At 29.7% G+C, this 27,681-nt stretch overlaps 1 protein-coding gene across 2 annotated transcripts in view; it reads right to left on the minus strand.

The window, feature by feature from the left end:
- The window catches only part of LOC123268775 (homeobox protein 2), a 165,918-nt gene that overhangs the window by 22,163 nt on the left and 116,074 nt on the right, over positions 1-27,681 (minus strand). For both annotated transcript variants that reach the window (XM_044734132.1, XM_044734131.1), the window contains exon 5: positions 4,313-4,374. In XM_044734132.1, coding sequence (XP_044590067.1) covers positions 4,313-4,374 — 62 coding nt within the window. The remainder of the gene's footprint in view (positions 1-4,312; positions 4,375-27,681) is intronic.

Raw genomic sequence — 27,681 nt, forward strand, 5'->3', positions numbered from 1 at the left:
AGCTTAGTCACAATTTTGATCTTAATTTTTTAAAAATAATTTGTTTGCATAGCCGCTTCATAGAAATTACTTATTCTTATATCAAAATGATCTAAAGCTAATAATTTGTTATTTTAATAAAAAAAAATGGTTTTTTTGCTAAATTATTTTCTTAGATCAAAAATCTTTCTCTTGAACCAGCTTTTTTTTAGCTTAAGTAAATTACCTAAAGAAACTAGTTTTTTTTCAATTTAACTAAATTACCTAAAATAATAATGATGTACAGTAGCGCTCAAAAGTATTTTGACAACATAAAATTTTTTAATATTTTTTTAAAATAAAAGCCTATCGGAAAATGTATTGAGTATAATATAGAGTAGTGTAATTGCGACTATTTAAGCGTATCAAATTACAACTTGTTTGTTTACACACCGCGCCACCGAACGTACTTGACTTACCGTGAGCTCAAAAGTATTTTGACACGCATTTGACTTGAAAAACTCTCGCAGATTACTTGTTCCTTAGTTTTTATTATTACATATATTTACTTGTTGTGGTTACTTCAATATGCCTAAGTGCAAGGAATATTCTAGTGATTTTAAAAAAGCCGTTATTAATGCATTAAAACAAGGATTGAAACAAACAGAAGTTGCTCGTTTGTTTAAAGTGTCTCGACAGTTAGTTAGCTTATGGAATAAAGTCTATAACAAAAAAAAAACTGTTGAAAGTAAGCCTCGAACAGGCTGCCCAAGAAAAACTTCTTCTTACATCGATCATATTATAAAAAAGTTATCAGCAAATGATATACGGATGTCCGCTGTAATGATAAAAAATGAATTAAAAGAAAAATATAACGTAGATATTCATATTTCTACTGTTAAATAACGCTTGAAGGTCCTAGGGTTATATGGCCGAAGACCCGCTAAAAAACCTTTAATATCGAAAAAAAACAGGAAGTCTCGTCTTGAGTTCGCGAAACGGCATATATCGTGGTCAAGTTTAGAGTGGTCTAAAGTTTTATGGAGTGACGAAAGTAAATTTAATTTAATGTCATCTGATGGTATCAAGTACATTCGGCGTCCAGTAAACAAAAAATACGATTATCGGTATCAAATACCCACAGTTAAACATAGAGGTGGTAGTGTGATGGTTTGGGGATGTTTTTCACAGTCTGGAGTTGGACCATTAGTTCGAATAGAAGGAAAAATGGATCTGTTCATGTATGCAAATATATTAAAGTCTCAGATGTTACCATATGCTAAACATCACATGCCAGCTAAGTGGTATTTTCAACAAGACAATGATACCAAACACAGATCAAAGCATATTAGTGACTTATTAAATCGTGAAAAAGTTAAAGTTCTTGAGTGGCCAAGTCAAAGTCCCGATTTGAATCCGATAGAAAATCTCTGGGAAGAATTGAAACGTAGTGTAAAAACCCAAAATTATTCAAACAAAAACGCTTTGTTTGAAACTCTAAAAAATGAGTGGGATCAAATTCCAATAAGTCGATTACAAAAATTAATCGACTCAATGCCGGAGCGATGCAAGGCTGTCATAAAGGCCAAGGGATATGCTACTAAATACTAATATATTTATTGCTGTAAATTATAATTATGCGTTAAATTAGTTTTTTTTCAAAAATGTCAAAATACTTTTGAGCCACCATTTTCCTAATATTTTAAAAATTAAACTTTCTTTTATTACGAATAAGAACCTCTTTGACACTATTCTGTAGTTTATTCAAAAGGTGTTAAAAAAATAAATAAATGATTATTGTGTTTCATATTTATTTTTAATTAAACCATTAAATATATTTGTCAAAATACTTTTGAGCGCTACTGTAAATCACGTCTTAGAGGAATGTAATGAAATGAAATAAAAATTCCGTTGCAAAAGTATTTACAAGAATGTCTTTTTTCTCATGAAAGTTGTAAATAATTTATGATGAAAAATAAATATAATTAAATTTAGAGAGTAAGTTTGATTGAATAAGACACCAGTAGTGGAAATTGGATAGCGTTCAGGGCTTCATTACTCTTGTTCGTTTTGTTGTACGAGAAAATGTCGTTTCTTTACCCAAAGACATCAAGCATTTAAATTATTTAAATAAACTTTGGCAAGGCAATTAAAAGCTCTGATTTATGCACCCTGCAAGGAATCCAGTGGTGAGACGGAGACCAAGGACCCGTATAATTCGAAAGTATATAGCACTATAAGGAAGAAATAATTTTATTCTTGCGTGAAAACTGAATCTGAGATGTCGTTATACGAAGCAACGAGTAACGCGAGTGGGTGAATTTTTCGGCGAGTGTCGCTGCTGGAATATTAATTGGAAACTTTAAATAATTTTAACGCACGTTTATATTTAACTCGCTTTACACTTTAGTTGTCTGCAAGATTTTTAGGCATAAAAAAAAAAGTTCAGCAAGTCCTAATGTGCATACCTTAAGCACTTGTGTTGTACGTAAACTGATCAAAATAAAATTTAAATATACACGGAAAAAAATTTATGAGAAAACAATAGTGAAATAGTAAAAATTCTCTCAATTTTCTTTCCGAGTACAAAAAGTTTTCATTAATAACCTCAACACTAATTCTAAAGTACACCGTTGTCTTGAGTTTATATTCACTACTTACCAAACTAAAAATTGTACCCCCACAATTTTCAACTTCTATTCTCTCAAATGTTTTCGGTATTTTATAAATTTTTTTCACCCCAGTACCGAAACTTCTTATCCAGGAATATTTATCGTCCCATTTCGTTCTCTAAGTACATAGTAAGAGCCACATTTTTATGTTCGTTGTCCGGGCAGAATGGAAGTGCAGCTCGGAAAGTAAAAAGGGAAAATAATGTGTAGACGTCTTTAAAGAGCACTATTGCAAAACGATTCAGATACAAAAAATCATACATAGCTCTTCCGAATGTAAACCTGACGTTATAATTGGAGCTTAAATACTGGCAATAAAGTTGTTGGGTTTTGTTGTTGTTTATGCTTATACATTGTAAATAACTTTCTGATAGTATCGCCGGAAGAAAGAAAATTCATTAAGAAAATAAAGGACATTATAAGTCTAAAATAATTGCTTCGAGATAATACTTATAAATTTAACTTGACGTTTTAATCTACTCTTAATTTATATCAGAGCAATATATTTTGCTACGTAGAGTGCACGATAGTTAATAATTCTTAGTTTTATGGATATTGCTAGATCTCGACTTTATGCCCGTGACAAAAGCGACCGTATTTTCGACTTTACTATTGACAATAATGATCAGTTTAAAGGTTTACAGATCGTAAAATGTTTCTTTGGTTGGAAAAATATTTATTAGCTGAAAAATTCAAAAACTATATGGCTGTTTTTTTGATGATTTTTTTTTTTTAATATTTACTAATTTGATAACAAATTAATATTTTTGTGAGTTTTTCTTAATCAAAAACATAATAGCCCACAAAAATAAGGCAATTTTGTTGAATCAAATAAGTACAGCTTCAAAAAATCCCATTTTGAAAAATTTCGATGCCAAACCGGTTAGTTTAGAATTCGAAAAAAATGACGAGAGAGAAACAAATTTATTTATAAATTGTAAATAACCAAACAAAAATGAAAATTGAAAAATTTGTATCTCTATAACTATTAAATTGACGCTTTTGGTATTCACAGAAAAAATGATGGGCTCAAAAAGAGTTACAGTTTGGTTTTTGGTAGATTCACGTCCGACCAATAGGTCATATTAGTTATTATGTTATTAATAATTGAATTTTAGACTTAAATTTATATAAACAAATAATCAATTAATCCGAAAAATTATCTAATCGGTTTGAAATTTCGACCACTTACCTGCACTAATATTATAAAGAGGAAAGATTTGATTGTTTGTTTGTTTGTTTGCATTGAATCGGCTCCGAAACTACTGAACCGATTTGAAAAATTCTTTCACTGTTGGGAAGCTACACTATCCTTGGGTGACATAGGCTATATTATGTTATAATTTTTAATTTTGAAATTTTTGTTAAATACTCGTGCGAAGCCGGGGAAGATTGCTAGTTTCTTATATAAAACCAAATATTTTAAGGTTTGGCAAAAATTTTTATCCCAAAAATTCAATTTTTATAATCAAAAATGTGTTTTTTAAAAAATGTCTATATCTCAGAAACTAATTACACTAAAAATTCTGCTTTATCTAAAAAAATTAAGAAAACTGTCGCGTAAAGTTTGTCTACATCATTTAGCTAGGTCATATTACCCGCCGGTAACTAATTTAAAAATTATGGACAAAAAAAGTCAATGAAAATAATTTTTTATTAAAAACAATAAATAAAATACTTACAATATTCATTTCTTGATCTTGAATTTCTTTGTAGACCTCAACAATTCTCATCAAAGCGGAGCCTGGAACATAAAGATAATAAAATAATGTAGATTTATCAGAATAATTAATAGTCAAAAGAAAAGAAACCAAAAGTATAATTGTATTTATTATTTTAATTTATTATAAATAGAAAATAAAAGTTGGATGGAATGTTTTTCAGCATAAAATAAGCTTTTGTGAGTTAGAAAATGAGTAAAAAATATGATAATAAAAGAAAAGTTTTCTTTAAAGTAGCGATAAAGGATGGAGCTCAGTAACGGTATTTACAGGGGTTGCAAGTCAAATAGGAGTGAGGCCAAACGGGCATTGCGGCACAGCATCTTGAATTATTCAAAGACCAGTGGCGATACTTTAATCCGGTTGGTGTGCAGAGTTGTGGACTGAGCTTAAGCGCGTGGCGCCAACGCTTTCCCAAGTGACTTTCGTGGCGAAAGGGAGTTCAGTTTTCGCTTACACTTTTTTTCTCGCTTTAATATTTTATCTTTGATACTATCTCCCGCGGAAATAATGTAAATATTAAAAATAATTCATACTGTGTCCACAAACTCGAAAATTTACTTTTAATTGATTTTAATTAATTTTTGGATTTCACGGTTGAATTTTTTTTGATGTGCCTCATCATGAATTTTTTAATCAATTTTTTTTTTTTTTTTTTTTTTTTTTTTTCATTAGCATGAAAAATTTAATTACGCAGATTGTTGATAAAATTTATGTAGGAAACAAAAAATTGTGACTAGCAAAATTGTACATTTTTTTTATTAGAAGTAAAGCCCATTAATTATCGGAGCCATAGTAATGGATTTACGGGGGACACTAATGATTCATGAGTAGAATCAAGAGTTAATTAAAATTGTTATGCGTCACTAGATTTTTACCCTATAGATAAATTATTAATGTCACTTTATTGATGATACCAATGGACAAGCTTATGTTTTTGATGAAGATAGAAAATTATACTGCATGGAAAAAAAAAAAAAGAAAAATCAATTAATTAAAGAAAAACATTTTCTTTGAAATTTTACTCTTGTTTTGAAATATTAAGTTCGAATTGATTGATAAATTTAATTAAATAAAAAAAATAAAATAAAGAGAAAAATTCCATTGATTAAAAATATTATTGAATTTTTTCAAAAGTACCAAAAACTTTTAAATTTTCGTTATTTTGCACATTATTAAAAAAAAAAAGTCTCTATTTATCAATTCAACATAAATTAATTTAATTTCATAGCTAAAAATATAATATAATTCATTGAAAGCTGTAAAATGAACGAGGAGTTGAAGATCTATCTCAAGTTCACAAGACAAAATTCATGCTTTTAAGATTTGATGATTTAAAGTTAGTAGCAGTATTCTGAGTAACATAGCAGTAGTATTACACTGAAAAGAAAATTAACTTGATTCAAAAGGAAAGTTCTAGAACCAAGAAAATAATCTTGAAGAGGGTAATTCTGTAGAATCAAGATGAAAAATTCTTGAATCAAATAAAATTTACTTAAACCAAGTAAAATTTTTTTAGCTAAGATTTTTTTTACTCAAATCAAGAAGATGAAATTCTTCAAAATTATATACTTGATTCAAGAACATTTATTTTTCTGTGTAGTATCCTCCGTAACAAGAAGGTACTAGTAGATGTCATCCCAACATCATCATTATTTCTTCACAATATCAACGTATTAAGAGCTTCAAAATATAATTCTCGCAAGTTAAAATCCTTGTAAAAGATACAGTTTAAAACTGTAAAAATACTTAAAATTAAATTTTATAGAAATATTAATTGAAACTGTAATTTTTACAGTTTTTAAGTATACTTTTTAAAAAGTTTATGAAAGTTAAAATTCTACTAGAAATTTGAATAGCGCGCTATGCGCGCACCTAAATTTTAACCAATAATGAATCGTGGCCCGTTTTTTGCGAGTTTCGACCTTTGACTAACTTCAAGACTTTCATGTATTTTAATTTAGAGGATTTTCGAGCTGTAACTTTCCCATTTTTCTGCAGTAAATTATTAAAATGAATGATATAAACAGTAATAGAAATTCAACTATTTTCGGTGAAGACAGAGAATTTCGTATGTTCAAAGAACGATATTTAAAACAAAAAATTCTTAAATCAAGACAATAGATTTTTAATTTTCTTGATTTAAGCAATTTTTCATTAGTGTAAAAAATTTCCTAAAATGAATACAGGAATTCCATTAAAATTTTAAATGAATTGTAATCCCTATTAATAAATAATTGCTAAGAAATCTAGAGCAAGCAAACTAATCTCAATGATCGTTATAAATTAAAAACACTATAGTGAATGAGAAATCGGGGTGTCACATCTCGAGCAAGCAATGTGGTAATCCTCAGCAATACGTAAAGCTCAAACCACCAGGAACACCGTCGGGAAATCGGGGAGCATTGTAACCAGGTATGTGTGTGTGTGAATAGAAGCTCTTGTATATGCGAGATAGAACAGTGACTAAGGGAGCGGAGAGTGAGATCCAAAGGGGAGGTGTAACGCAGCGTAACGACGCTTACGGGGCTTTGGTTCCGATATGCGGCTTCACTGGGATCGGGTTAATGCTCGAAGCAAGGGTTTAGCGAGAAAACGTAAACAGGAACAACAAACCCCAACCCTATTTTGCACTGCAATTCCTCGGCAAGCACCCGAAAAATTGTAAATGAATTAATAATAATTAAACAAGGTTTCGAGTACTGATTTTCTGCATCACTGCACACTTTTCATCCATTTGCGACCAACTAATGGCTAAATTTTTTTATTATTCAATTTTATTTATGTTTTATGTTGATAGTCCTCTTAATATAAGTGCTTGGTTAATACACCATCGCGCTACTCTACTAAATCCATTGGCAACAATAAAGCCACCCTCAAAGTGTGCAGTTCATTGAACCGATCGAAATTAAATTCTTCATTCAGTTTCAGTGTGTAAGCTCAAAATGTATAAAAATATTTATCTCCGCCCTCGAAATATCGATTTTAAAGTAAACTCGTGAGGAGACAAGTTCTAAAGTTTAGTTTTTAAACAGCAGTAACCGAGAGAATACCCGGTGTATAAAGGTCGGAAGCTGAAGAAACTTCCTACAACGGTAGAGCTTTTGCTAGCATAAGTTATATCAGAGATGGTGCTGTTATGGAGTTTTCTCTGGTACACGCGAAGGTAAACGGCGTCTCTCTGAGAGGTGCATCAACTATTCAGAAAGGGTACGCGCTTTTATGGCGCTTCCGGCCATTTCATCACTACACGACTCTCCGGTTTTTAACTTTTTTTTTATTTTGTTTCATTAATTATTTAAATCTTCTCGTGATAAGTGTGATCCTGACGAGATTAAATATTTTATCAAGTTAAATAAAACTCTGGGACTGAATAAAAACCTCGGTAATTTTATAATTTACTTTATTATATTGTCTGTTTAAATTAGGTTGATAAATTTTTGAAGGGACACGTTTTAATACGGTCACAAAGCTTGGCAGATCAAAACCCAACATACATGGATTTAAAGAACTTTTTAGGATTTGCTGCCTATTTATGATAATTAAAATTAAAATTCTATAAAAGATCAAAGATTAAAAATACCAGTAAACATATATAAAATAAATTAATCTGCATCACTTTATTAAATGAATGACATCAAAATTAATAAGTGAGGAAATAATTCATTACTCATCTTGAAATGAGATTTGTTTTATCAACTTGAATTGAACATTATTTCAAATATGCACTGATAGAAGGATTTCTTAGCATTTAAGAAGATTTCTTTGTATTTAAGACATCATTTCTTAAACATCATTTCTTAGCATTTAAAAAATAATTCTTAGTATTTAAGAAATATTTCTTTGTATATAAGAAATATTTCTTAGTATTTAAGAAATATTTCTTAAATACTAAAAAATATTTTTTAAATACTAAGAAATGATGTTTAAGAAATGATTTCTTAAATACAATGAAATCTTTTTAAATACTAAGAAATCCTTCTATCAGTGTGGATAATCAGATCAAAAAATTCAGTTTCTTTTTTATAAATTCGATAATTTTGATAGACAATAGTTTTAGCTTTTTCGGTACACTGTAAAAAAAGCGGTGTTAAAAATGGACTCATTTTAACACCGCTATGTAACACCTGTGTATCAACACCGGTGTAGCGGTGCTCTTTTGCGGTGTTAAAAATCCGGTGTTAAACCGGTTTAATACCGGTGTAACAGTAAAATAAATTTACACCGTATCGGAGTATGAGTATTACACACTGATAGAAGGATTTATTTGTATTAAAAAAATATATGTTAATAGTTAACAAATCATTTATTAGAGACCATTTTTTAGTATCAAACAAATATTTCTTAGTATTTAAAATGATTTGTTTGTATTTAATAAATCAGATATTCATTTATTAAATATTAATAAATCTTTTTAAATACTAAGAAATATTTGTTGAGGACTAAAAAGTGGTCTCTAATAAATGATTTGTTAAATATTAACAAATATTTTTAACTATAAACAAATCCTTCTATCATTGCATGATCCATAAAACACAATTAATATTCAATATTTATCAAAATGGGACAAGTAACATTTATTTAAGAATTTTCAATCTATAAAATAACGCAAAAATCGATTTAATGAATGTTATTTAACAATGACTTTTGTTAAATTGCACTATACTTTCTTAACTATTGACGTTTTTAAAGATATAAGCTCATCCCGATGTTACACTCATCAAGAGCTTTCATTTGAGTACCCACATGCATTTTGATATATGTTTTTCATATATACATATATATAATATATGAATATATGAAAAAATGATGTGGGTACTCAAATGAAAGGTCTCAATGAGTGTAATGTCAGGATGAGCTTAAATCTTAAAAAATGTCAATAGTTCACAAGATACAAGGTTGTTTCTTAGTTATGTTAAATTGTACTGTACTTTTTTAACTATTGACGTTGTTAAAGAAATAAGCTCATCCCGATGTTACACTCAACAAGAGCTTTCATTTGAGTATCCACATGCATTTTGATATATTTTTCATATATACATTTATATAATATATACAAATATATAAAAAATTGATATAGGTACTCAAATGAAAGGTCTCGATGAGTGTAAAGTCGGGGTGAGCTTATATCTTTAAAAATGTCAATAGTTCACAAGATACAAGGTCATTTCTTAATTATGTATCTTGAGATAGAGTATTTTCGAAAGCAGCCTAAATACTTATCAGAATAAATTGACTATCGGTGAGAATGATATGAAAAAGCACAATTCCAAGTCAAGACTTTTCCAACGATACCAAATTTAACCATAAAAACCCATTTTATCATATAAATACACTGGGCACAAAATTTTGCTTATTCTCTTAATAATATAGATTATTTTAAACTTCCTAAATTAAATATTAACTTTTTTTAACTATTTATTGTTAATTATTAAACATAAAAAGTTTAATTGTAAAAATTGTGTTTGTTAAAATATTATCAACACCGGAAAATTTATAACACCGATTTAACACCGAAAAAAAATATTTACACCGCAAACGGTGTTACTGCTACACCGATTTCGGTGTTGAATTTAAAACCGGAATTTTTAACACCGTACACCGCATGGACTCACACCGGTTTTTTTTTACAGTGTATAAAGGTACCGAGGTTTAAAAAAAATCTCGGTTGCAGAGATTTGTTGGTTATCGGAATTTTACTTATCCAGGTTGTTTCACTTCAGAAAAAAAACTTCTTTATTCAAAATGGCAGAACAATTTTTGAGAAAGAAATTTTATTTTTCATGTTTCCTTAAACATGTCAAGGAACTAGGTATATAAGGTACATTTCACATCGAATCGACCACTTTTGACCCTAACCCGTTTCGATTTGGCTGAAAGTTTTTTATCCATTCCTGCCCTATAAAAAACTTTTTTCAAATTTTTTTACGAAACCAAAAAAAGTTGTGAATTTTTTAAAAAATACCTTTTTTCTAATAGATATAATTTTTTAAAAATTCAACTTATTAAAATGTTTTTTTTTTTTTTTTTTTTTTTTCGTAAATTTTTGTTTTTAAATGTACTTTTTGGAAAAAAATACAAAATAATTATTCAAAACTATATCGTTATTTTTAGATTTTTGAAAAAAAAAAATTTCTAAATGATTATCATTTTTGATTTTTCCTTACTGGCCTTATTTTTCATAACACCATTTTAAAAATTTTTGAGGGTTCTTAGAGAACTTCTTAACTTAAGAAAAGAGAATAAAAACAAGTTGAATGAATTTGAACTGAATATCTTGAAGGAAGATTGAAATTAAAAAAAATAAAATATTTTTCTTGATTAATTTTGTAGTAAATCATTTAAAATGATCCGAGCAAAAGTCATCAACCAAAATTTCAATATCTTCCGTTATAAAATAAATATCCAATAAGCAATAAATAATCAATCACTCAGATTTGTATTGATGGGTGATCGGTAAATAAAGTGTGGTAACAGGTTATTTCGACCGAGAAATGAAATGGGTCGAAGGAAATAAATTGTAGTACCTCAACTGAAGGATCTGGGAAACTGCCTCGGGCAAACCAAACATCCTCTTATTTTACATAAGCTCTCCTCTATTTTATTCTACTTTAAAACTATCGTCTTTCATCCTCCTTTGAGATGGTTCTCGTGCGTGTACTTAATTTAGATATTTACTCAACTTTTATACTCTCACTTGCGTACTTACGGGTTACAAGTTGGGTAGTATACATAAACATAAACTCGATAGTTTTACAGATAGAGAACTTTACTACGCTGAGAGGAAAAGTTTGGTGCTCACTCATCCGCATTGCAGCTAAATAAAACATTATTAAACCGTGCTTCTACCCGCTATTAGAGTCAGCTTTGAGAGACGAGTTTGTATTCAACAAAACTGAAAACTGAAATGAGTGGCCGGAATCAACTGGATCCGCAAACGGGAAAAATTCTTAGAAATTTAAACAGCAAATACTTGGAAAATTTTTTATAATTCGGAGCCAAATGTTGGAAATATTTTTTGTAATTTTCTCTTTCTCATCTGCTACGATCGTCATCATCCTCCAGGATTCTATTCGGCTAAATATATATTCAGCGGATAAATATCTAGACGTATAGATTGCGAATTTACAATCCGAATAGTGCAGAACAGAACAGAACAGAAACCAGTGAAAGGGAATTCAGACAAACAGAATAGACAATGTCATGATCTTGCTCTTCCTCTAAATTTGTATTCAACCATTCAAATATTTGTCTATGGTAAATACCTTCAATAAAGATTTTATCAAACTAAAAGTGATAACCTAACGTCTGGTACTAGTTCTTTTTTTTTTATCTTGTATCATGCTGCTCAAAAAAACTTTTCCGTTGTAAATGTTTTATTTTATAACTAAAAAATTATTTCTGAAATTAATTTCAAAATCTTACAAAAAATCAGGTCAAATTTTAAAATTTTACATTTTTTATTATTATCAAAACAGTTTGAGAACGAGTAATTTTGCTTTTGGTGATTAAAAAAATATTTTATTATTTTGTTGACAATTCCGAGAACTATAATTGCGATTTTGTAATTAATGATAAAAAAATATGGACAGTATGTACTGATTAAGAGCTCGTTCACTAATTCGTTCACTCTAATGATTTTATTTTTTTCAATAATGAAGTTATCGACATCATACAATATCCGAGAATTCCTAAGCGCTGTTATTGATAAGAAATCAATTATTATATCGTTAATTTAATGACTCGGATTAAATGAATCTAATTATCAAGTTGAAATCCCGCTTTGTTAAAAATTATGGATAAAAGTTAAAAATTGTGGCTAAAAGTAGATAATTGTTTATCTTTTTATTTATCTGAGATACATGCCGTCGAGCTCCCACGCAAGGTCTCTTGCAACAATTAAAAATTATTATTTTTATTTATTATGCTTAATTGTGACCCATTGACACAACTCAGCTTTAACATTTTTCATGAAAAAATCGATCAATTAATTAAAATTAGACATGCTAATTTTTAAAGTCTCTAGAGCGATAAAATACTTTTTAATTAATAAATCCAATAATAAAAATAGAACAAATATATTCACAGAAGAAGAGTGTGAATGGAAGACTGTAAAAGAGCATTGACTAAACTCATAAGCTGTCAAGTACTTGGATAGGACAGAGAGTTTAATTAATTAACACTATGAACTGGAAAGAAACTTTAACAGTGTTGCTGTAGAAGGCAACACGGTTCAATTGACTATTGAAAGTCAGGAATTACGTTAAAGTAAACGGTCGATTCATTTACAGAATGTCGCTTTTAATCAAAGGTTTTACTGCACCTGTTACTATATGTAGCAGTTAACTTTTAGGACACCTGAAAAATCATTTACCCATGGCAATTTTCTGTCTTTCTCACTCTTACGCTGGAAATTTTTCATGAATAAATTCAACTCGTTAGTCACTCACGTTATGTACAGATCAATTATTAATTGGTAGCGTACTTAATTGAAGCAGTTCAAGTTAGTTTGTATACAGTGTTAATAAATGCAATAATAATCTACGGTGTCATTATTATTTTTTTTTTCTACCAGGAAATCAAGGAAAATTTTTATTTTCCTGATTTTTTTTCCGTAATTACTTATTCTATTTGTGGATTATTTTTTTGCTTCGTTTTTTTAATTTTTAAGTCTATTTTCATCAAAATTAATAATTAATTCTATCAAATTTTATCTAATCATAAAAATGTATTAATTTATCTCATAAAATGTATGAACTATTAATGTTTGATTCTTAATTTAAAAATTATACGTGAACTAATTTTACTTTATAAAATATATACTTTTGCCATTTGGCTTTTGTCTTGGCATTGACATTAAATAAATAAATAATTCTTGACTTTGAAAAGAAAAATTGACATCGTTCAAGAAATTTTTTGTCTTCGTTAACATTTTCTTTAGACAAGAAAATTTATCCTCAAGTCAACAATTTTTTCTTTCTATGTAAGGTAAAAGCCCCAATATATGATCATGTACCAGTATATGATCACTCCATGTATTTGTATATCTATATTCACAAATATAGGTATACAAATACATGGAGTGATCATGTACTGGTACATGATCATATATTGGGGCTTTTACCTTACTCTTGGGAAACATTTAATATTTGATTATAACTATAAATGTGATAAATCGGGTATAAGGCAAAGATATCACTTTACGGTCAATTAATACGTTTACAAGCCTGAGGATGTGGTAAAACCCAACAATCAATTATTGAGGATCTTAACACAAGTGAAACATTAATTTGATATCCATAGTTGTAAAATTTCGAATTTAATAACTAACCGAATACAGCAAAAGATGTTAAAGATTCATCGAAAATAAAATTATAGGAACAGCTAAACGATCTTTTATGTTTTCCATTACTGACACACTAAAAGCTCGTAAACTGCAGTTGATACACGCATATAAAAATTTTTATATCAATTTATGAATCGTAAATTTTGAATTCATCCCCCGTCATTTCAGTAAGATCAAATTTTGATTTATTCTTTACTTACCTAAATTTCAATGCCAAGGCAAAGACCAAATGGCAAAAGTACATAGTTTATAAATTAAAGTAATTTCATGCATTATTTTTAAAAAGAAGAATTTAAAATTAACAATTTTTGCATTGCCCAGGATAAATTACATCATTTAAATGACCAAATAAAATTCGATAGGTAAATGAATTTTTATTCAGGATAACAATATTTTTATGATATTATTCTTTAATACCTTTTAATATTTTTGCACACCTCATAGCGCGAAGCGCGTGAAGTAGTGCTTTACTCTCGACTCGTCAAGGTCAAGTAATTTTGTACACTGCACATATATTGCACAAATACAATATTTTAATAAATTTTCTTTAATTAATTTAAATAAACCTGAACAAAAATTTAATAATAAAATTATTTTTTCATAAAATAAAAAAAAATTTTCTATTGTGAATTAATAAAAATCAATTGACATAATTTCAACAAATTGTTTCATCTGATCCTGACATCAAGTATATCAATCTGTCAGGTAAAAGCCCATCTCGGGAGGTGTGAGCCGATAAATCGAGAAGATTAAATTCCGTTCTCTGTCTCTTTTAGAATTTCCTCTGATCCACCCCCTCTTCGCTCACCCTCTTCATATCCGTATATATAGAGCAAAGTATCCCCTAAACACATTTCACACGGAGCCTGTTGAGAGTTAGAGCAACAACGATGTTGTTTACTCGCTCTTCGAGCTTCTTCTTCTCTTCTTGTTCTTCTTTTCTCTCTTCTTATATTTCTTTTTTTTCCAGCTCTCAAATAACAAGTAGACACGCTCTTCGACGAGAAAGGAAACGGTGATCCTCATCGTCTTCCGTATACACATACATGGCTCTCAAAGTTCAAGCACGGAGGATGAAAGCGCATACAGATAGATAAATTTGCCAGTAACGAGAAAAATAGAGTAGCGCAAGACGAGGCAACTGAGTAAGCGTGTGCTGTTAGTTTAGGAAAAAAGAAAACAAAATGAAGTCAGAAGTTCGAATGGCACATCATGGCGAAAAATCGACGGCCCAACGGGATCGTTTTCCGCATCTGTGCTTGTCGAGAGCTTCGGATCGAGGTAACAACATTCTATCTCCCATCTCCTTAGCGCTAACTGACTTCTCGTCTACTTTGCCTCCTGAATATCAAATCAGGCCTTACTATGAACTACTTATGTGCAAACATCCAGTAGAGGAAGTGCATAGGCGTGTTTGTATACTTGCAGGGAAATATTAGCGTAATTGAGAAGTTGACATATTTTTCTTCAAAATTAATAGATGCGGATTTATTATTTAATTAAATTGAACTCAAATCAATAAATTCCATACAAACTAATTCGAAAGACATTTTAATTTCATTATTTTTTTATTTTTTTTTAATTGACACACCAAATTGATTTTAAAATCAAGACTTATTTATATTTAATAAATTTTTCATATTCTTTACGACCGTAATATTTAATAACTGATGAATTAGTTCCACGCTTTTTAGGTCTGTCTAGTACAATGTCATTCAAGTCAATATGAAGGAAATTTTCTATTTTCACTAAAAGTTGACAATTCATCTCTTTAGATTAGATCTAGGTAACACCGTCCAAATTTAAATCTTAGCCAGTTGAAAGTATTGTATTCGTTCGAGTATTAAATGGATATAAGTTATACCGAAAATTTAGAGAAAACAAAAAATAACTTTGAAAAAATTTAGAAATCGGAACCGAGCTGAGAATCGAACCCAGACCTCTCTGATAGCAGTTCAGGAGCTCTACTAGTTAAGCTACCGAACCCCTCAACACACACCTCTTATTATTAATAAATTTCGATCATTATTTAAATTTCAACTCTCACCTCTCAAGCAGCCATATGTAATTTTTTTATAAATATACATTCTTGTTACGAATAAACATAGTTCCGATTATTAAAATGTATCTAAAAAATTCCAACAGATGGCGGGACTATTATATGAACATTAGAAATAGTGCGTTTTTTTAAAAAGTAACATTCGAAAACATATAAAAACATGTAGCGAATTTAAAATTTCAATTTTTTAATACAAAAAAAGTAGTTAATACACTTTTTATACATAATAGAGTAAAAATGTCTAATCATTAATTTTTGAAATTTTTTAAAAAATATTTTTATTAAAAATGAAATGAAGTATTAAAGAAAAATTATTGTTCATTTTACTGATTCAACATATTATAAATTCTTGAAATAAAAAATAAAATTAAAGGTTTATGTATTGAGGCTTAAATCTGAGGTCTAATAGGAGCTTTTCCTTGTCTTCTGTTGATTTTTACCCACTTTACCTTAGTAGTACAGTATATAGGTAAAATAGGGTAGTTGAAGATATAAAATAAAGGTAATAGACGATAGTTGAAACAATTGCAGAAGTTATTATGCTAGCGCCAGCTTTCTCACCCCCAATTGAGGGTAAGGTAAACAGTTTTAAACCGCTCAACCGTCTCAAACTAATTAACGTGCTGGAGATTCCTCAAGTATCTCCATGACTACTGCATGCCATGTATAGACAAGGGAATGTATGTATGTATGTATGTATGTGAATGTAGACTGGATAATAACTTACATTACTCTAGTTCAGTGTATACCGGTATACTGTACTAACAGTTTACCCGAGAAGAGCCGGCTCTGGCAGACAGAATTGTAAACACATGGTCTTATAATTCTCTGGCAAGCGAGCTGGGTATATATATATGTATATGTATGTATATATATTCAAGTATGGTACATAGTGGTAGAGATAAAATCGACATGTAAGCTGGAAGTTGGAAAAGAGTACAGTAGTAGAGCAGGAGAGAAGAGAGATGAGAATTGAAGCCAATCTTGGTCGGCGGATCTAACCACGTCAGCAAGGAAGGACTTCCATAACGGGAAAATTCACTTGAGAGAAATTGCTGTTCATTGATTACAAGCTGGCGAATACAACCGAGTTTAGGGTTGGGGGTTGACGGTACAAGCCAAGAGGGAGCTTTTTGTAAGAAACTTCGAATAGATTGTAATGTTCACGACAGAAGGTTACTCACGAGTGTGTTTAATGTCACAAATATCTCCATTCTGAGTTGACAGTTTTCTTTACTACAGTTCAGAATACTCATGGTTTTTCTAATGCTTTTGGGTTATTTATATAATTAAAAGAATAATGTCGACTTTGTCATGAAAAATTTATGGCTACAAAGTTTTTATTTTTCCGCTTTGAAAGTTAATAACAGCAGTTTCAATAATATTTAAAAAAAAATTGGTTTCAATCTTTTTTTAAAATAACTTTCAAATTATTCGACTGATCAACTCAAGACTCTGTACACATTTTTTGAGCTTCAAAATTTTAAAAAATGTTCTGAAACCATTCTCAGATTTTTGAGCTCGAAGAATTTGTAAATCAACTAATTGGTAAATTTTAAAGTGAATTAAGTTCGAACATAGTTAAAAATTTTGGGGATAACCAATAGCCTCGGCAAAAAAAAATCATAATAAATTTAATCTTTCAATTCATGTTATTAATCAAACATGATTTTGTGTTGAATTAATCAAAAGAATGTTTTGATTTTCTTACAAAAATTGATGAAAAAAAAAAAAGATATTTTTAACTTTACTATAGATTTAACGTGCGCGCGCCAGAATATTAGTAATGTTAGTATGGAATTGTATATATTTTCATGCTTATGATATATATTTGACCAATCACATTACGAATAAATTGGCTTTATATATATTTCATCTCAATTTTATGTTGGGATTATACAATCGGAATTAAGACAATGATTGATAGAAGTAATCTATTCTAATAAAAATAATGCAAAATTCATAAAAAATTAGTAATAAGACAATTACGAAAAATGATCAAATAGCAAATATTTTTTCTTTAAAATATTTTTCTTTTTAATTTCATAGTTTTAAGAAAATTTATTTGAAGAAAAAATTTCATACATTATCGCAAGTTGAAATGATTTTTTGATGAATTCATTATGAGGTCATATTTTTCTCAAAATCTTAATTTAAGAATGCAATTCATACGGTGAATAAATTTTTTTAGCACAGGAAGGTCAACCGTTTTTCAGATTTTTTAAATTGTACTTTTGTATTTTAAAAAGTCATTGACTACAAGATGCTAGTCATGAATAATAAATTAAAATAATAAAAAGTTACCCTCAATATTAATCAGCTAAGTTTAAGATTAAGGAAAGAAAGGACGTACTTTAAAAGATAAACAAAAGTAAAAATAATTATTCGTGAGAATAATAGGAACGGGTAACCAGACGACAATGTATTGTAATTACTTAGCGCAGTATACTTTCCCGAGAATGAGATGAGGGATATAAAGACAAATGCGTTAGCTCCTTGAAGACGAGAGAAAAGCCACAAGTCTAGTAAGTTATATTGCATGTATATATACAATGAGGCTGTTGCGAACAAAGATACATTCAAAGTTTCTCATAAACTTAAGCAATACAGGGTGTTCATTTACAGAGCTTCAAATTAACCTTAGAGTGAAGCATACCAGCAGTTTATTAAGAATCACTAAATAAATGCACAGGCGGAAAAAAATATAATTGAGGATTAAAGTTAACTGCAATAATTCAAGACTATACCGCAGTATACTGTAGATTCCACGGTAGGAACAAATTTGTTGACGATGGTAATTAATAAAGCTCGGTAATGGTCTACCATCCATGATATCGCTCTGCCGGTATATTGCTAGTATAGCACCCTTCTCGTTAATCACCTCGGCGAGTGCTTTTGTTAATGCCACTACGTTGACGTTACTACGCATAACATGTTACCATCGTTATCTCCTCCAAACAAGAGTGCAAGAATACATGACAGTGTGCTAATACTCCTGGGGCTGATTATTGAGAGCGCTTCTGAATTATATTTATTATTTGGGTTATTAGGATTCATGGACTTAAATAATAATTATTATAAGCTTTCAATACATAAACTATAGTATAATTTATGAAAAAATGTATGAAAAAAATTACAAAATAATAACATACCCAGAAGAAAAAATTTTTTTTTTGCTCCTTCTGACTTTTATAGAGAATTGAACGTTTTACAAAAGTTTCTTAAGCTTTTTTGATAATATGAATCCTTCAAAAATTATTTAAAATCAAAGTTCAACTTATGCGAAATTTCGGGTTTTTTTTTTTAACTTTTTTGGCGAATCTATCCAGCTTATTTCGAAATTTTACTCTGAATAATACTTCAAGAATTTTTTCTACAGTTCTGAGATTATTTTAATCATATCATAACAGCAGTTTTGCGAAAAAAATTGTTTTAAACAATTTTTATCAGTATAAAATCTTAGTATTATTTATTAACTAACCTTTTCATGTTTAATTTTTAGATTACCAAGTAAATTTTTTTATGTACTATAAAATAAAATAGTTAATATTTGCATTTAAAAAGCTAATTTTTTATTTTTTGAAATTTTATATTTATTTAATAGTCACACTGAAAGAAATTTTCTTTAAAAATTACCATTAAATTCATGGTAATCGTGAGACGGATGGCACGATCTAATCATTTTTTGGTAAGTGAGATAATTTTTAACTTTTTTTCAACAAATTTTACCGTAGTTTAATGTAAATTTTATGGAGTCAACCATAAAATGAATGAATTTTTTCGTAAATTTTACTTAAAAAATGATAATAAAAAAAGGAGCCGCATTATGTTCCAAAATTACAGTAAATTTTACGATAATTTTTAAAGAAAATTTATTTCCGTGCACTTAAGTATGATTTGTGAACTTTTTGAACTATTTTAGTGCCTACTTAACACTTAATACTTACATTATAAATAAAATTAATATATTGTTTGATATATCAAAAAGTAATAATTCAAGAAAGAATTGACTTTTCGATTGAACAATTATGAAAGACTATAATGAGGCCATGAACTGGAATATTTAGCATTTTAATATAGCAAGATCTTGCTTTATATCAAATGCAGCCTTTCATAACTCATTATATCTCGACGTATCTCACCGACGCTTTATTAATATATTGTCTTGAGTCTCATTCAAGTACCTATCATCATCAAAATATTTTTATACTTTTCCAGGTCTATAGAGATATTGTGCTATAAACGGAAAGAGAATGCTGATAATAAAAGTTTTATAATCTCAATGAAACTCAACAGTACTCGTGCTCAGAGTATTATACTCTCCATCAAATATTTTCTTGTAATTGAGGAAAATTTTTCTATCTCTAAGTAAATTCATTTATGATTCCCGTTAAAACATTGTGTATTTTTCCAGTAAAATAAATTTGCGATTCGCGGTTAATTACCTTCAGTTTTTCATAAAAAAAATTTTGTGTTTAACCTTAAGTAATAATTTATTTAAATTATTTGTGGCAAATTGTAAAAACTGTGAGATTGGCAGCAGGCCTGTATATTTTCACTTTAAGTAACAGTAAGAGAGATAAAAAATATAAAAAGATGCAGTTTCTCGAGGCATGAAGATAATTTGCAAGCCAAAAAAGATTCACGAGAATAAAACTGTCATAAAGACGTCGTTATCACGTGTATTATTATATTTTTTTCCACCTGGTGCATACAGTTAGTGTTATATTTAAGTCAAGTCTTTTATGGGTAAAAAAAATATTTTTTTTTGCTAATATATTTTTGCGTTTTATAGTCATGTGATATTAACATTGCTTCGTGATATTATTCGTTTGTACGGGAGTTATTAATATGAACTTTTTCTGTTTTCGCTTTGACAAATAGTCTTTTATAAGCACCTCTGTCGATTCCAATAAACTACCAAAATATAACCAATGTACTACATATGATCATTCATGAATATAAGTGATCATATAAACACTACACATTTCAAAAAACAAATTATTCATTATACCTAATGATCAAATTTAAATAAAAATTAAATGAATTATCAATTTTTTAATTTTATATTAATATATTTTGGCTTTATGTTTCATTTTTCTCGAGAAAACCACAATACAAGCTCTAATTTTGAAGGTCAACAGTTTCAATCGAAAAATTAATAATTAACTTTAAAAAGATATATAAAATAAAATAATAATTTTAACAGTAAGAATTTAACAAAATACAGTTGATAAATAATTTTTTCAAGCAACCATTAATTTTCGACGACGCTTCAAAATTTGTCAATTTTGAGATACAAGATTGCGTTAGGAAGCACTCAATAAGCCCTGTTCAGACGATTCAGAACTAATTTTCAAAGCAAATATATTTATACTGAATAAATATATTTATTTACAGAAACTCCAAATTCACATTTATTGGCATTCAGTAAACGTATGTTTACCAAATCTTCAGTTATTATATGTACATACTCGTTTATTAAGCTTCAACAGTATTGACTTTAGAGCAAAATGTTATAAACTGTTCGTTGATCTTAAATAACGTCATTAGTACAGAATATTTATTTTAAAATCGAAACTTATTCTAGAATTTGTTAATGTTCGTATGATCGTATATGACTACACACTGATAGAAAGATTTCTTTGCATTTAAGAAGATTTCTTAAATACAAAAAAATTTTCTTAAATACTAAGAAATCTTTCTATCTGTGCACCTGATCATATACATCCAAATGGTCTGAAATTCATGGATGATCTAAATATTCTGTTTTCTTTAAAAATGTTTAATATCTGTTAAACGTAAAGATGAAAAAAACTTTATTCGAAAATTTCTGATAAATTTGTCGTAATGGATTCGAAAACCTCAAAAAAATTTCCCTAGAAATCACACAATGATCGCTGACCGCAAGCTTCGAAACTCCGTAGTATAAATAATTAACAAACTTTTCCACCAATAAAAAAAAAAATAACTTTATTCCGCTCCCAAAATTGCTCACCAAAAAAGAAAAAAATCGTAGCCAAAGCACTTAGAAATTCAAAGTTATTTTATTTTTTTTAGACTATGAGGTAAAATATTTGAACAATGTAGCCGTGGAGCGGTCGTGGGAACATGCTGGAGAATGAAAATGCCAGTTGCAGTAGTGTAGAACCGTTCGAGTAATCCAACCACGCGCAGCAAGAGCAAGACTCATGTGCGAGATACACGTGTACGAGTGGTTGGTTGTACATGGGTTCGCGAAATACGTGTCCTGCGGGACAAGCTCGCCCCCTATATCACCCCGAGGAATACAGAAGAGCGTCAGCCGGACTCTAGCTGAGTAACACAAAACACGTATACATTATTTATTTACTATTATTATTATTATTTATTTTCTTCCTCCATTCTTTTCCTTGTTTTCCTCATTTTTCCAGCTTACATGCTCACTACATATTTTTGAAATAACAACAGCTGGTGCAGCAACACCGGGTGTGACTATGATACACAAAGATACTTGTGCATTTTATCACCTCTGCTATTTTCACAAATGGTCAAGAGCGAGCATAAATAAGAGCCCGAGAACCGAGTACGAGAGTCTAAGTCTCAAGATTACTGACGAGAGGATCATTATGCTGGAGCCGAGCTGCCAAGAGACGCAATTAACCGAGCACTTCACCCTCTGTCTTCTATGAGGTCAAGAGTATCATGACAATCCTCGAAAACAGATTACCATTCATGTGTTGATATATAGCTTGTAGGATGTGTATCAAGGGGTTCAAGTTGAGGTTGGGGTTCATTCTGTTCTACTATCGCGAGCTGTTAAATTTGATGCGTCCAGATGCAATGCTCACTGTGAACTCTAACTATAACTGTTCTGTAGTGTTTAATGTACACACAAGGGACAGGAATAGGGATAATGTGAACTATGGGGTTCGATTTCTCAGTGTCCGATGTATAATGTCCAATACGGAGTATGTCCAGGAAGCAGTCTATAACCTGACACCCGTGACATGCTTCTCTAGATTCTAGACTGGAGACTGGAGACTAAATTAGGAGGATTTCACGGTCTTACTGCTTAGATACTAAGTCAAGATGTGTCCGACATCTGGAACCGTGAAGGAGAGAGAATCTCGAGGGTATATAGTGCACGGGGATTTAGAGTGATCAAGTTGACAAGTTATGTCAAACCTAAACCTGAACCGGTAAGTTAACAGTTTGATGAGATTACGCTAATAATAACTTTGTTTTGTTAAACTTAGGCTTTGATGGATAGTTAGAGGATTAATTTGAAAATAAAAATCGTAAAAATTTAAGGATATGTTTGAAATTGCGAGTTTAAAGTGAGATAATTATTTTGAGTTGTAAAGGAGACGTTTCAAAATTGATAGTTTGAGCGAGGAAGCACAAGTTTATATGAGGAATTGTTATGTTTTAATTTTATGATAAAGTGGAGAAAATTAAAAAATTCACAAGTGAACATTTAAAATTTTTATAGCACTGCGTGTCCTAAATTCGTATTTAGGACTCGCTCAACTGTTGACTTAAATAAACAATTATGAAACGAGTAGAGAGGAATTTTTTAGGCTACAGGCTCATATTTACGATCAATTCATACATTTCTGCTCTAAAAATTTGACTTTCACCGCAAAAAAAAAAACGAAAAAATATATTTAAAAACATTCAAAGTTCACAATTCTTGTCGAATCTTGATGAAACTCAACATAGTTATTCTTTCGATAAGCATCGAGATCAAGTTCCAAGATAAACCAAATCGATTGATTAGTTCATCAATTATACCAATTCAAAATTATGAGAATTGCAAAAAAATGAAACTTGCTGTAATTTCTTCTTGAAATAACTTTTGAATGTGATATCTTATCGAATTTCTGTGAATTACATTATAAAATAATAAGCTTCAATTTCCATGCCTTTTTATTTTCACAGATAAAAAATTACCAATATAACTGGCTATTTTATTAAATTTGATTGTTTGTAATCGTTTTTACAATCCTGCAAGTTTTTAATAATTTTGAGAAATCTACTTCCAACTACTGAATGATTTTTTTTACGTTGAATTTTTTAAACAAATGAGAATAATTATAAATTTGAAGATAATTTAATCTTATAGACATTATTAAGTTCTTATATGATCAACGAACCGTTTATAAAATTCATGTATCAAAATATATATTTACTAATAATATTTTGTCTTCTTCCAGTGTACTTTACAGTAACAACTCAAGCGTAATAAATAAACTTATTTACCAGTAAAGGAGTATTTGGCAAAAGATACTGATAAATTAGTGTATTTGAGACAAATATAAACACATTTATTTCCGAGCACAGTTTCGAGTTGCTATATGCATCATATGCAAAGATTATTGCCATTAGAAATTTATAGACTTTTTTATCTATCGTTATTTACTGCCGTAATCACGGAAAAAACTACCTGTCACGGATCATTAATAATTTTTTTAAAAAACACATTTGATAAAAAATTCATTGCGTTTTATTACAGATACATGATGCATTACCAATAGAACAGGATAAATAATGTGAAAAAACAAAATATCAATTTTTTGAATGAAACATGTGGAATATCAACAAAATAAATAGGTTGATATTTTACGACTCGCTGAGTGAAAATTAAAAAAAAAAAACAATTAAATAAATAAAAAGCTATCAATTGTGCCTGACATTATGAAATCCCGGAATGGATAACATTTTTTTCTCTTTTTTTTTTTGTAGAAATATAAATATTAAATAATTTTATTCAAAAAATTATGAAATTAAAATTCCAATGATAACCCAGGCAGACAAGCGTGTAAATGCTCTTTAATAATAATGTAAATCGGTAACGAATGGGAAGTTAACGTGCGTCCAACTCACCGTGAAACGAGGCGATGCATTTCCGAGGTAAAGGGAGAGGCAGAGGGCAAAGAGACCAGAATTGGAGGAGGACCGGGATGAGCGAGGGGCTGAAAGGGTTTATTGCTTACACATATGTGCAGTACACCACTATCGTTGTTATATAGTATGTGTAAATGTGTAGACATGTGTGTATAAATATGAGTTGTTTGAGAATGAATGGTCGAGAAACGAGGGAACAAGTGAGAGTTGTATACATCCGGAAGCTGATGTGCTGTATTAAACTCTGGATGATGGTGGCAATGCGTATAATTGCATAAAATTACGATTCACGTACGCGGTGAAATTATTATATAGATTCACTCTCAACTCAGCACGAGTTGGGCACAGGTGTAAAGCGATAGGAATATGAAAAGGGATAATGTGCAAGGGCTGTTGTATAAAAGCTTGTGATGATAATAATAATACCGAGAGAAACGTTTTGAAATATTATTACTCATCCCAGCGGGTACGAATACACGCGCCCCCCACCCTCATCGACATCATCATACACTCGTTAACTAAATCACTGTTGCTGAATTTACAATAATTTATTAATGATTAAATTATTGAATTCACAAATGGTCGAATGTTTACCTTCCATTTCATTGTCGGCAACTTCATTCAATTTATGCCGTGATTGCTAATTCGCTGTATACCTTTGGATTTCATTTTATCATAAAATTACCCCCGTTTAGCGGTTACTTTATTATGCTGCTAAAATTGGTAATACAGAAGCGTATTATTTGATAATAAAAAGAGCGTTTAGTTCTTAGTTTCTGTACGAAAAAGTGGAGTTTAAATAAATTTCAACTTTTTAAAATTTTTAATGGGAAAATTCCCTGAAAAAAAAAATGAATGTTTTTTGATATTCGGATTTTAGACTTTAAAAAAAATTCTAAAACTAAGTGTTCAAAAAATTTTTTTCTTCATTTTTTTTTTTTATGAATTTTTACACTACACACGTTTTTGAATTAAGTAATGAAAAAATTTTCTATACAATTAAAAAAAAAATTAGGAAAACGGTTGACCCTAAAGGCCATCCCTGCAACTTCCCGCTCATTTCATACTTAAGCGCACAAAACTGCATTTATTACGTTTTTGAGCTCTTCGAGTTCAAAAATATAATTTTCGTATCATTTTGAGCTCGTCGAGCTCAAAAATCTGCTAGAAGTTGAATAAAACACCATTTTTCGAATTTTTAAACCGCAATAACTTTTGAATAAATGAACCGATTTTTACGTGGTTGGTGGCATTCAATGCAGTTTTTAAAGCCTGATGAAGAACCTTTAAGTTTATATTGATCAAACAAGGAGTTTCAAAGTAATTCCCAAAAAACGATTTTTTCGATTTTTTTCGTTAACGATAACTCACGAACGAATTAACCGATTTTGACCGGGCTGGCGGCAATCGACGTGTTTTTTTTATATTAAGAGCTGATTAGTTTTTGAAATTGAGAGGTTTAGCCATTTAAAAGTTATTCCAAAAAAACCACATTCGAAAAAATTGTTTTTTGCAGTTTTTTTTAAGATTTCTTAAAATCTACTGGTTCGAATCGGTCCGAATGCCGAATTATGGTCAAAATCTAAGTTTAGTCAAGCCCTTTCGAATGGTGCCAACCGCGATGAAATCGGTCAAGCCATTTAAAAGTTATGAGAGGTTTACATACGGCCGTACACACACACACACACACACACACACACACACACACACACACACACACACACACACACACACACACAGACACTCATACAGACGTACGGTCATCATCGCGGAAACATTCGGGGAAGCTTCCTAGGACCTCAAAACGTCAACATCCGTTGAAAACTCGATTTTCGAAAAATAGGGTGAAACCAATAACTTCCCGATTTTTGAAAATTTTCAATTTTCTTAGCGGGAAGTTAAAAATTACTCGATCCAAGAAAATTCTACTCTTGCTCTAAAATGTTCAGTTCAAGTGGATTTAAAAGATTCATAAACAGATTAAGGAAAATAAAATAAAAAAGATTAAGGAAAAGAAAATCTTCATTCAAGACTTTCATTAATTCAACGAAGCACTTTGATTCTACGAGATAAAAGGTAAGAGCGATTCATAATATTACAGACTTGTTTCAAGAATACCAAAAGTTTTTAGATTTCCGTTATTTTCATACTATCAAAAATAACTCTTAAATACATTTCAGAATGAGTGATCGAAAAATATCAAATGTTTTTTTCTGGTTTTTTGTATGAAGACATTTTGGTTTTGGTTTTGGACTTTTGGTTTTGAAAATTATTTTCCTCAGTCAAAAGAACACACATCAAAAATTAATTTGGTTTTTCATTTTTTTTTTTTTTTTTTTTTTTTTTATAAATTTTTACATAACAAGCTCGAATATTTTTGTAAAAAATATTAGAATATAAATATTTTTATAAAAAAAATTTTTGATACTTTTTTTGGCGTTAGCATAATGATATGTTATTTCTATTAAAAATGAGGGTAAATTTATTACCGTGACTAGTAATAATAAATAGAATAATACCCCATTGAGTACGAATATTAACTCATTGAACGCTTTATTTATTTTGTCAGCAGCAATATATTAATTTTAATCTCAACATCACTCACGAAATTTAATGTTTTGAATAGTAACTGTCCTTAATCCTATCCTTGAAAAATAATAATAAAAATTTACAATTCAATGCTCTAGGGTATGACTGTTTTATTTTTCATTTGTTTCGTTACTAAAAAAACATTGTAGTTTTTAGACTTATATTTAAGCGTAAAATGTGATCAATGTCGACTTTGATCTTCGACTGCACAAACAGTTACTTTGAGGCTGGGTTAAGGAAAAAGGAGTAGAGTAAAAAGAAATAACATCTTGATAGAAAATGCCGCACATGTGTAAAAACACACAGAGATATTGACATTTATGTATTCAGGAAGCTCAGAGCGTGGAAATGTTAAGGGCGCGGTCGAATAAGAGCAGAGCGCGAGGGTGTTCGATTGAAAGAGAAGTGGGACAAGAGGGAGGCGGGCTGGAAATGAGAGTGATATCG

This window comes from Cotesia glomerata, linkage group LG7, assembly GCF_020080835.1.
Source record: "Cotesia glomerata isolate CgM1 linkage group LG7, MPM_Cglom_v2.3, whole genome shotgun sequence".
NCBI classification, from domain to species: domain Eukaryota; kingdom Metazoa; phylum Arthropoda; class Insecta; order Hymenoptera; family Braconidae; genus Cotesia; species Cotesia glomerata.